The 12,262-nt window shown below is 42.3% G+C and overlaps 1 protein-coding gene across 1 annotated transcript in view; it reads left to right on the top strand.

The window, feature by feature from the left end:
- Window positions 1-12,262, top strand: part of LOC100888693 (checkpoint serine/threonine-protein kinase bub1) — a 29,857-nt gene that overhangs the window by 3,522 nt on the left and 14,073 nt on the right. The window contains exons 4-6 of the mRNA XM_030977620.1: window positions 2,224-2,385; window positions 7,435-7,482; window positions 11,780-11,847. Coding sequence (XP_030833480.1) covers window positions 2,224-2,230 — 7 coding nt within the window. The 3' untranslated portion in view covers window positions 2,231-2,385; window positions 7,435-7,482; window positions 11,780-11,847. The remainder of the gene's footprint in view (window positions 1-2,223; window positions 2,386-7,434; window positions 7,483-11,779; window positions 11,848-12,262) is intronic.

Raw genomic sequence — 12,262 nt, 5'->3', positions numbered from 1 at the left:
CTCAACTTTTGCTAAAAAAATATGACGAAATGAACCAAAAAATGCTTTAAAAGATTTTTTTTCTAAATTTCTGGGGACGACCCCTCTAATATTTTATGGAGGTGCGTCCCCCTCTATCTGTCCTCCTGTATTGTTTTCCCTTTAAATAGGTTTATGGGAAGTTTAAGTGTTTAGCATTTTTATGCATTATGTTTTCGGGTTGTCCGTCCATCCCTCCGTACGTCCCGTTCTCGTGATCACGTTATCTCAAGATCCGATGGATGAATTCCTGCCAAACTTAAACCATATATGTATCTGGCAGAGCCAATGAGCTGATTAGATTTTGGGGTCAGGGGGTCAAAGGTCACAGTGCTTATTATGTATGCAAAATTAGCTCGTGATCATATTATCTCAAGATCCGATGGATGAATTCCTGCCAAACTTAAACCATGTATGTATCTGGCAGAGCCAATGAGCTGATTAGATTTTGGGGTCAGGGAGTCAAAGGTCACAGGGCTTATTATGTATGCAAAAATAGCTCGTGATCACGTTATCTCAAGATCCGATGCATGAATTCCTGCCAAACTTAAACCATGTATGTATTTAGCAGAGCCAATGAACTGATTTGATTTTGGGGTCGCAAGGTTGAAGGTCAAAGGTCACAGGGCTCATTATATATGCTAAAATAGTTTGTGATCACGTTATCTTAAGAATTGGTCGATGGATTCCTGCCAAACTTGGGTCATGTATGTATCTTGCAGAGCCAATGAACTGATTAGATTGTGGGGTCACAAGGTCAAAGGTCACAGGGCTTATTATGTTTGCACAAATAGCTTGTGATCGCATTTTCATGAGAACCAATAGACAGATTACTATCAAACTCAAGACATGTATATGAATCTTGCAGAGCCAATGAACTGATTATATTTTAGGGTCATCAGGTCAAAGGTCATGGGGCTCATTGTGTATGCCTATAAAAAGCTTGTGAATGCATTATCATTAAAACCAAAAACTTAAATTTTAAAAATTGCTTCCGTTTTGGTTTGTAAAATTGCTCTATGGCGGAGGCATCATTTTCAACTGCGTGCAGTCAAATATTCCATCTAGTTATATTTCATTTTATCCTTTCCCCTATTCCCTTAGCCTTTTGTTAAGGCATATCATAGGATTGGCAAGTCTAGAGTGTCGGCAATAGTATCAGTGTTATTAGGGTCCTACGTGCACTGTACGTCGCTCACTCATAGTACTCAAAGATAACGCTTGCTATTCAAAGTCCCTTTAGTCTGCTCTTATATTCTGCATCTGAAGTAAAGGCTAGGTTATTTTGGTGATCTCTCAAGGCAGGGAGAATTCTATCTGCCAATCAGTACGATTTAATCGTATTTCGTACAATTTGTAGAAGTACGACAGTATGATCTTCCTCAATATATATATTTTTTTTTTTTTTATTTTGTGTGGGTGTGCCAATGGCAAAATGCCCATACTGTCCTGTAGTATCCTACAAGCATCTCAGATTGGCAATTTGGGGATGTTCATTGGTTCATCAAACACACCAGTCATGACCAAATCATGCACATTCAACCAATGTTCCAAACAAAAAACCATTCCTGTTTGTAGGAGCTGTATGTAAGAGGCATTGATCCGTTTTTTATACAAAATACAGTTTTTGTCAGTAAAATACAACTTTTGGGATTAAAGAATACAGTTTTTAAACTCCAGATGTTGGCAGGTCAGCACCCCTCCCATCTCCCCTTCTTATTGTAATGTACCTTAAATAAATCATCATATAATCATTGAATCCTCACAAACACATAAATATATAACAATTCTATGTTGTATGAAATATACATTTTGGAAAATGTCTGATTTTCAACAAAAAAATGCTCTGTAATGTTATGAATGTTGTACAAATGATACATAAGGCTACTGTAGAGGCTATGATGACAAAAATTTACACAAACATATCACAATTATACAGGGGGAAATGGATTTTGCTTTGTTTGCACGTAAGATATTTTTGACATACCTGGGCCCTGTATTACAAAGAGTTGATATCAATCGCAACTTATTTGCCATTGATGTCAATCGCACCTATGTACATAAGAGATAGATGATTGCAAAACTTGCGATTGATTAAAGGAGTTGCGATTGATTTGGATCAATCGCAACTGTTGGTAAGACAGGGCCTAGGGGCTCTTTTCCATATACATGTAATTTGTTATATTCTTTTATCTCCCCTCTCAGACAATAACAGAGGATCGTCAATGCTAGCCAAAATTTTTGGTCAACCACATTCGGTATGGCTGTACCAGATCTCCCCTTCACGCCCATCAGCCCAGCTAGCGCATCAATCTTCCTCTTCCCTACTGCAAAGTCAAACACAGCATTAACACCCTCTCAGCGAAGGTGAGCTCATATTTTCATCCTATTATTTTTAGTTTAAGGGTGGTCTCACAAAGGGGTTCAACCTCCCCTTTTCACCCATCACATCGGCCCAACTCGCACATCAATCGTTCCCTACTGCAAAGTCCAACACAGCACTAACCCCCTCTTAGCAAAGGTGATTTCAGCTTCGCTTCTGTTCAATGTATCAGTTAGTGTGTTTATCATGTTTAACCACTAGATATGTACATATCGAACCTCACTATACGAACGTGGTTTGCGGGATGTCACGTTTATTGTGTCTCATTCAAAATAAAGGCCTTCAGGGTGCTACAAGAATTTTTTTCACCACTTGCCCTGTCGGGCAAGTGGGTTTTCAATTTACTTGCCCAAACAATATTTCCACTTGCCCAAAACTTTAAAGCGAAAAAGTAGTTCGCTTTCTTGGCTGGCGGTGCCTCCATGTTTACTAGCACAATCGAGAAAAAACAGCTGATCAACGCACGTGTGTGTCTGTGCAAGCCGCTGTCATTTGGAAACGTAGGCTAATTTTCAGCTGTTAATAATTTGGGTCAACTCTTCCATCAAGAAACGTCATGTAAATAATGGGTAATCAACTATTTTAAATAAAGTACGGACATTTTTATTTCATCATTCACTGCTATAAATATCATGCCAAAATTTGTAAATTCTTACTAAATAATAATATTGAAGATATTTTACGATAAATCTCGGATAAGTATGCGAAAACTAGACTAAACAACGTCGCTAAAACCATGAAAACAAAACAACAACGGCTTATATTCTGGGGGTCTCGATACTATTATCAAAATGACTCGCTCGGTCGGATCTTGAGACCGCAGTAATAAATTGAAAACGAGACAAAAACATTCATCTGATTTATTTGAGCAGCGAGTTTTAAATAATATGTTCACAATCATTAACAGTCATTATGAATAAATATCAAACATTTGACTTTTTGTACTTACTTGAAAATCCCTTTTGTTTATTCCATTCCGATTCGCACGTGTTCATTTCCCTAGAATAATGACGTCATATTTGGCGTGATTCAACCAATCGGCAATCAGAGAATAGCAAAGGCCTGTCGGTGCGGCCTGCAGAGCTAGAGAGAGAGAGCGCGAATAAGCTCGCAGCTGGTACGATCGCGCTAGCTGTCTCTAGCTAGCTCACGGCCGGCCGTGCGTGGAGGCGGAGCGGCATTCATGGCTTGAAGTGTCACTGTTGCATGCGCGCTGAGCTAGCTGAGCTGGCTAGCTGTCTGTGAAGTTTTTTCGAAATCGGAACGATCGCTTTTTTGCTTCTGGATTTTGACGACGGGTAAGAAGTTGACGGGTGAATGGTAGAGTTCTTGGACACTAGGAAATTACTGTAAAAGTATCACTTGCCCGAATCGGGCAAGTGATAATTTGATTTACTTGCCCGACGGCTCAATTTGGTTGCCCCGGGACGTCGGGCAAGCGGGTTTGTCGCGCCCTGGCCTTGCACAGCTGCTTTGCGCCGTTTGACCCGGGACGCAGACAGTTTCTCGGAGGTCAACTAGAACGCACGCTTTTTTATTGTTTAATATATCTTGAGAGTTATGAAATACATAGCACCACAGGAGTTTAACTATTCTGGATTCCCCCAAAATAGGTGTTCATTGCAATCATGGTTGTAAAAAATACTCAGCACGTTGGTATTTTTAAAGCAAATGAGAGTGATAAAGTGATTTGTAAATCAAAATATGTACAGGCCGGTATAAAGAAAGTATTTTAAATATTTTGACAGTCATGAAACACATATAGTACCACAAGAATTTTAATTGTTCTGGAATTCCATTTTTTGTTTAAAGTTTTAAATGAAATCATGGTTGTAGGCTTACAGCACGAGCTATTTCTATATTTACTCAACAAGGATTCAAATTTCATTTCAAAACACCTTAAAAAATCTGCCCGCCAAATATGCACTTTTGTCTCGCCTGCGTAGCAAAAAAGCGAGACATAGACGCCGCTTTTCCGGCGACAGCGGCGACGGCGGCTGTGTCAACATCAAAAACTTAACCTAAGGTTAAGTTTTTGAATTTTTGATATAATTTTGAAAGTATCAGTTCTTAGTCAATGAAACTTAGACTATAGGGTTATCAAGTATCCCTTATTATGTGAGTTGAATTTCAGGTCAAAGGTCATTTCAGGTCAACAGACTTAGACTATGTTGTGGCATCATTATCGGAAACTTAACCTAAGGTTAGGTTTTTGAATTTTTGATATAGTTTTGAAAGTATAAGTCCTTAGTCAATGAAACTTGCACTATAGGGTTATCAAGTATCCCTAATCATGTGAGTTGAATTTCAGGTCACAAAGTCAAGATTAAAGGTCATTTCAGGTCAACAAACTTAGACTTTTTTGTGGCATCAACATCAAGATTTTGAATTTTTAGCATATTTTCAAAAGTGTTTGTTCAACTTCCATGAAACTTGTATCCAATAGTTATCAAGTATCACAAGTCATATGACACAAATTCCAGGTCACCAGGTCAAAGGTTATTGTAGGTCAGTAGACTTGGATTATGTTTTCACAACTTAATATAAGAATAAATGAATAAATTTTTCTTATTTGTTCATGATTCTTAATCAATATTCACTTCAAAATGCTGATTATATTCAGAGGATTTCATTTTGGAGGGCCTGCTAATGGGTCACCCTGCCTATTAAGAAAGTTCCAACCTCAATTTCCTTGTCTAAAGATTAGACAGTGTTCTTGAACCTCCACCAAGTTGTTATAAAACGTATTCACCCTGAACGATAAATGACCAATCCAATATTCCCCTCTCCCTCCCCTTCCCCCCTCCCCCCTCCCCCCCCCCCCCCCCCCCCCCTCCCTCTCAACTCCAAATGTCCAATATGTATATCACGTAAAGTACGGAAATAACCGACTGGAAGAAGACTTGTCCGTTATGGAGTAACCATCTATCTTTCGATCAAATATCATTTTTTTTAAAGATTAGACAGTGTTCTTGAACCTCCACCAAGTTATCAGACGTATCTTCCCTGAGCATGAGAGGACCAAACCAAAATTCGTTTTAAAACGTATTAACCCTGAGCGCTAAAGGGCTAATCCCATATTCCCCACTCCCTCCCCCTTTCTTCCTCCCTCAACCCCGCCCCAACTCCAAATGTCCTGTACATGTATGTGAAACACATAGAGTACGGAAAATAACCGTCTACAAGAAGACTTGTCCGTATTGGAGGAACCATCTATCTTTCGATCAAATATCATTTTTTCTAAAGATTAGACAGTGTTCTTGAACCTCCACCAAGTCGTTTTAAAACGTATTAACCCTGAGCGCTAAAGGGCTTATCCCATATTCCCCACTCCCTCCCCCTTTCTTCCTCCCTCAACCCCGCCCCAACTCCAAATGTCCTGTATGTAAAACACATAGAGTACGGAAAATAACCGTCTACAAGAAGACTTGTCCGTATTGGAGGAACCATCTATCTTTCGATCAAATATCATTTTTTCTAAAGATTAGACAGTGTTCTTGAACCTCCACCAAGTTATGAGAAGTATCTTCCCTGAGCGCTAAAGGACCAATCCAATCTTCCCCTCTCCCTCCCCTTCCCACTTCCCCCCTCCCCCCTCCCCTCCTCTCCGCTCCAACTCCGAACGTCCAATATTAATTACACGTAAAGAACGGAAAATAACCGTCTGCAAGAAGACTTGTCTGTTATGGAGGAACCATCTATCTTTCGATCAAATATCATTTTTTCTAAAGATTAGACAGTGTTCTTGAACCTCCACCAAGTCGTTTTAAAACGTATTAACCCTGAGCGCTAAAGGACCAATCCCATATTCCCCACTCCCTCCCCCTTTCTTCCTCCCTCAACCCCGCCCCAACTCCAAATGTCCTGTATGTGAAACACATAGAGTACGGAAAATAACCGTCTACAAGAAGACTTGTCCGTATTGGAGGAACCATCTATCTTTCGATCAAATATCATTTTTTCTAAAGATTAGACAGTGTTCTTGAACCTCCACCAAGTCGTTTTAAAACGTATTAACCCTGAGCGCTAAAGGGCTTATCCCATATTCCCCACTCCCTCCCCCTTTCTTCCTCCCTCAACCCCGCCCCAACTCCAAATGTCCTGTATGTGGAACACATAGAGTACGGAAAATAACCGTCTACAAGAAGACTTGTCCGTTATGGAGGAACCATCTATCTTTCGATCAAATATCATTTTTTCTAAAGATTAGACAGTGTTCTTGAACCTCTACCAAGTTATGAGACGTATCTTCCCTGAGCATGAGAGGACCAGTCCAAAATTCCTGAATCCCTCCCCTTCCCCCCTTCCCCCCTTCCCCCCTTCCTAACTTCTTGTTTAGTGATTTTTTTGTCAAAATGGGACCCATCGTTTAGGGATTTTGTGTGTGAAAAATTAACACATTAGCGGCAAAACTTTGTATGCCGTAATTTGTGATTACCCCCCCCCCCTCCCAGGCTAATATGACCAGTGTCAGTATTAGTAAAACGGTCTGTGCGATTTTAAAATTTTCTTTGCCCCCCCCCCTCCCCATTGGAAAAAGAGTCCTTGATCCGAACATGCCAAGGCTCCTGTATCTATTTGGAATTGAACCCCTCCCCCCCCCCCTCTCCCCCCTTCCCCCATTGGAAAATACGGGATCCGAACATGACAAGGCTCCTGTATCTATTCGAAATTGAACCCCCCCCCCCCATCCCCCTCCCCATTGGAAAATCTGGATCCGAACATGCCAAGGCTCCTGTATCTATTTGGAATTGAATTGCTAATAATAGTCAAAAGTAATATAAAAATGTATATATATTACACTAAAAATTTGTATTAAAAATAAAAAAAAATTTAATTGCTTTAAAATATATAAATAGACTACTAAGATTAATTTAGACTACATTTATTACCAATATGGTTTAGCGAGCGCCCGTCCATAGTATGTACGCGTGCACGTTATCTTTGTATGAAATTTGAATTGTGTTTGCTTGACTCGATTATACGCTCTGTTTTACCACTTTGATTTCGTTATTCAATTGCAACACGACCAGCTGTACAAGTAAGAAGCCAGCTCGTTTTTCGCGGCGAGAGTGATGAGGGTAAGTTCTATTCATTTTATAGTTATAGTTCATTATAATTGACTATGTAAAGATTGCTACAAATTTTGTTTTCGTGCCATATATGTTGGTCGATCATGCCTTGCGAGTGCATGCAGAATTGAATGCGATATATGTGTGTCTCCACTACGCAGCGCACGGTAGGTGTACATCATGTTTTACCAAAAGCAACACAAAAAAAAATGTAACACTAAACTAAACCTCATATTTCTCAAAGAAACATTGAATATTAGGCAATCCAACGTATATCAAACTAAAGAAAAATTAATCCTCTACCAACATTTCAAAAGATTAAGTTATGATTTTTTGATGCATTCATGCTTTGGCATTGCTGGTCATAATCATTTCTATTTATAGGCCTAGACCCCAAACGTCAGGTCTTACAGTAACTTTATGGAGCTCCGCCGGCGCCTTTGGCATTGCTAAATTTTGAGTTTTTTTGCTCCTCGCAGCGTTTTGGGTGCTTTCTTTCTGTCATTATCCAGTTCCAATTTGTTTTGATACATTTTAGTTCAGTTTTTTAACCCTCAGTCACTTTAGTTTTGGCAAGAATTTAGTGTTCACTTTGCCAAGCGAACTTCCTTTTTTGAGTTCAGTCCCAGGCACATTTCTTTGTGTGTACCGGGGCTTTTTCACTGTTTGTGTTTACTCCAATGTTACAGGATTTCTTTGTGCATACCTCGTGTGTTATTGAAGTGTGTGTATACGTTGCGGCTCTTTTGTTTGAGCTTGCTGTGTGTTAATTTTCTTTTGTTGATGCTAAAGTAAGCGTTCTTCTCTTTCGTAGTTGTTTACTATGTTTGGATTGTTTTGTTCAAGGTTGTCGTGTGTTTATAAACGACACTGTTGGTTTGTTCGAGTTTGTCGTGTGTTTATAAACGACGCTTGTTTGTGATTGACGCTAGTTGCACGTCGATTTTTGTTCTTAGTAACTGTGGTTACTTTGTTTTATTGTTGTTGGTTTTCTTTCGTTCGAAAGTTTGTTTTGTCTCATTCACAGGTTTTCCCATGGACAAGGAGTCTGGTGTTGGAGTGGATTCACTCCCCCCAGTTACGGATGTTGTCAGCGCCTCACTAGCGAGTGGGTTTGGTGCGGCAGGAGGGGGGGTGGTAAGGGCATCTCAAGTACAGGCTTGAGGCAGGTGGCTCCCCGCACCGGGTATTTTTTGCCTGGTGTGTCGGGGGCTTTGCCCTATAGTAAGTTACCTGAAGGATACCGCGTTCGAGCCAGCCAGCTGACCGTCCGGGTCTTCGCTGGAGTTTCTCACAAAACTTTGCAGCTTCTCAGGAAGTATTGCAGCGTGAGGTCCCCGGTCACACTGATCATGAGGGTTTCGCTCAAGTTTCTATGGAAGCAGTGAAGCGAGTCGGCTCGGGTCAATCCGCCAATGGAGCTAAGCTTAAGAAAGCTAGCAGGGCGAAGTAGTCCCCTTCATCCCCCATTGCGACAGGTAAGAAGCGTCAGAAACGGACTAAGAAAGCTAAGAAATCGACGCCTGTGTCGTCTTTTTCGAGTTCTGCGCAGGCAGAGCTCAGGGCTCTTTTGGAGCAGATGTTCAGTCAGCTGGGCGCCCCAGCTGTATCGGCAGGTGAACAAATTTTGGCGTTGAATTTGTCACCCGGCACGTTTGCAGGTTTGGTTCCTTCTGTCCCCTGTTCCCTGGCTAGTAGTGTAGCAGAGCCTGTCTCTTTGTCTTCAGATTCAGATTCTTTTTCTGAATTTTCGAGTGCCGCTGTTCTGACGTCAGAATCTTTGCCTCGTACAGTCGGCGCTTGGTCAGACTTTGTTCATCCGTATGATTCGGTCACTCTGGATCGTCAGTGTGACTGGGACTCGGCCTCCGTTGTCTCTGAGAATTCGCAGCTGGCCTCAGGCCCGAGTCAAATTTCGAGTCTGGGCTCTGATGCGAGGGCTTTGTTAGAGAAGTATCTCCCTGAAACTTTTTCTCGCCCTAGTGTTGGTGGTAGTGTGCCGTCTTTGCTGTTTAAATAGCGTTCTTCTCCGGATTCTATTTCTCTTCCTGAGGAGTTTAGAGTCGAATTTGAGAGGATTTCAGTTGACCCGATCGGGGTGTTTCGATATGTAAGGTCGTAAGGTTCTGCTTTCTCTTTCATTTCGGAAGTTACTCGTAACTTTTTCAGCTCCAAGAAGCTTTCGCCTGATCTGGTTAATGTAGCGCTTAGGTTGGGGGTCATCCTCAAGACTAAGGCGTACAAGGAGCGGGATAAGCCGTTGGAGTTGATTTCGGGTATGACAGGAGTTTCTCTCCGTCTTTCGGCTTATCTTGGCTCTCTCTCGTCAGTCTCTTGGCAAGGGCTGGCGAGTTGGAAGTGTCGTCGGATGATTTGTTGATCCTTCAGAATGTCCTTTTGTTGCTTTCGGGACTGTTGTGGTAGTTCATTTCATGTACCTCTGTAGTGGTGACGTCTCAGCGCAGTCAGCTTGCGCTGTTGGAGCTGGGTGTGTTGGAGAGGGATATCCCTTCTTTGTGTGAGGGTATTTCCTCATCGAGGCAGTTCCTCTGTGGAGGTCAGTTCATTGCGATGTTGCAGAAGGAGTTTGATAGGCGCAAGCAGGCATCTCCGAGCGCAGCCTTTACCCAGGGGGTGGTCAGGACCTTCTAGGAGGTCTGCTGCGTCTGGTTCACGCCAGCGTGCTCCTTCTCAGGCACCTCGCCGTACTCCGTTTCAGGCTCCTTGTCGGCCTACAGGGCCTACTCGGACTCCCGTTTGTTTCCCAGCCTCGTTCGGGTCGTGGCAGGGGTTCAGCTAGAGGTGGGCCGAGGCCTTCGGTCAAGCCTTTCCCTCAAACCAAGCGGCCCTTTTGAAGGTTTGCCCCGAGCGCTTGTAGACCGGGTCGGCGATCGGCTCCAGGAGTTTCTTCCCTTTTGGGAAGCTATCTCCGAAGACACTTTTGTGCTCTCAGTCGTGCGAGAGGGTTCTACATAGAGTTGGTAGAGCCCGATTTGGGCGGCACCATTCAAGGTCGTCCGCCTTCGTTGTCCGTCCCTTACCAGCAACACATCTCAAGCGAGATTCTCATGTTGTTGGAGAAGGGCGCAATAGAGCGAGTTTCAGACCACCCTGGTCTGAGTCTCTCGCCGAGGTTCATTATTCCCAAGCGCTCTGGGAAGTTGAGGATGATGCTCGATATGGCAAGGTGAGATTTGACTAGAGCAGTGTACAACTCTCGGTTAGAGGCGTTCCACCAGTGGTGTGAGGTTCTTGGCGTGGTGCCCAGGATGGCGTCTCTGGGTGTCATAGCTGATTTTCTTATTTCATTATTTGACAAAGGTAGATCTCTGTCCACGTTGCGTGGGTATCGGTCAGCCATTGCTGCGATCCACGGGGGGTTCCCGGATGGTTCAGGGGTGTCAAACTCTTCTCGTCTGGCAATGTTGTTGCAGTCTTTTTTTTCTGGAGCGTCCACCCCAACAGAAGCTGGCTCCTCCTTGTGGTCTGCCCAAGGTTTTGGCTGCTTTATCTGAGCCACCTTTTGAGCCTCTGGGCATTGTCTCACAATAAAGACTTTGTTCTTGATTGCGATTGCGTCTGGGCAGAGGAGAGGAACTCTTCATGCCCTTTGTGTTTCTCCAGGCCACATCCGCTGGGAGAGGAAGGGTGTGAGGCTTATTCCCAAACCTTCCTTCATAGCAAAGAATCAAACTGTCTCATCTGGTCCGGTGGAGATCTAATTTCTTTGTCCTTTGTCCAGTTTCTCCTCTGTTGAGGAAGACAAGGTTTGGTGCCTGGTTCGGGCTCTTAAGTGGTACCTGGACAGGACTAAAGGTAACCGGACGGGTGAGCAGTTATTTCTTATTACACGTGAACCCTTCTCTCCGGCGTCGGAAGGAGTCCATCTCTAGATGGCTCATTGAGGCGGTTCAGGCCGCGTGAGAGCATGACTAAAGGGTATAGTGGGGTCTTGGGGTGGGGTATGCATATCTGTAACTTTTGTTTCGATTACTGCTTTGTCTGAAGGACTAAGCAATAATAGGTAGATACATAGATTTATATAGTAAATAATAAAATCAGTTCTGATTTAACTAATTATTATTATTGCTGTTATTATCATTATAATCATCATCATCATAGTCATCATTGGTGCTTATACCTGCATGTAAAAGGGACTTGGGGGGGGGGGAGGAGGGTATTGACATTGTTAATAAACAGGTAAACATGCATACTTCAAACCTGTTTAATTGCTGTAGTCCTCCCAAACCTCCCCTTTATGAAAATACATAGGTGCGTTTAAAATATTTGTTATCGATCATTCCAGCCCAAAAGAAGATGACAATCATGGCCAGTCCAAAAACAATCTATGCAGTCAGGAGAAAGACCAGGAAGGTAAGACAAAATAATGAGGACCAAACATGTAGGACCAAACATGTAGGACCAGTCCTGAAAGATAAGTTCAGGACCACAAAGAAAGAATGTATCCAAAATGGAAGAGGACCAAATCAATTCTTAGTCCAAGAAAATGTGACTAGAAAGATAGGTAAAGAATTAAATTACAATTCTCTTAAGAAGATCAAAAAGTTCTTAGACCATAAGAATTTGAATGAAATTCTAGTTCTAGATGAAAGTAAGAGGAGCAAGAAAGACTATTCAACTCAATTCAATTTTTTATTTCATAAAAAATCACATACAATATATATACATTGAGAAATGTACTCGGTCAGACCGCAGCCGGTGCGAAAACCCTCTATTTTATTAAGCACGTATGCAAGAATTTACGTGTCCTGCATAATGAGTAGTGCAA

Source organism: Strongylocentrotus purpuratus, unplaced genomic scaffold (assembly GCF_000002235.5).
Source record: "Strongylocentrotus purpuratus isolate Spur 01 unplaced genomic scaffold, Spur_5.0 spur5_scaffold_1, whole genome shotgun sequence".
NCBI lineage: Eukaryota > Metazoa > Echinodermata > Echinoidea > Camarodonta > Strongylocentrotidae > Strongylocentrotus > Strongylocentrotus purpuratus.
This window is presented reverse-complemented; position numbering and strand designations above follow the sequence as displayed.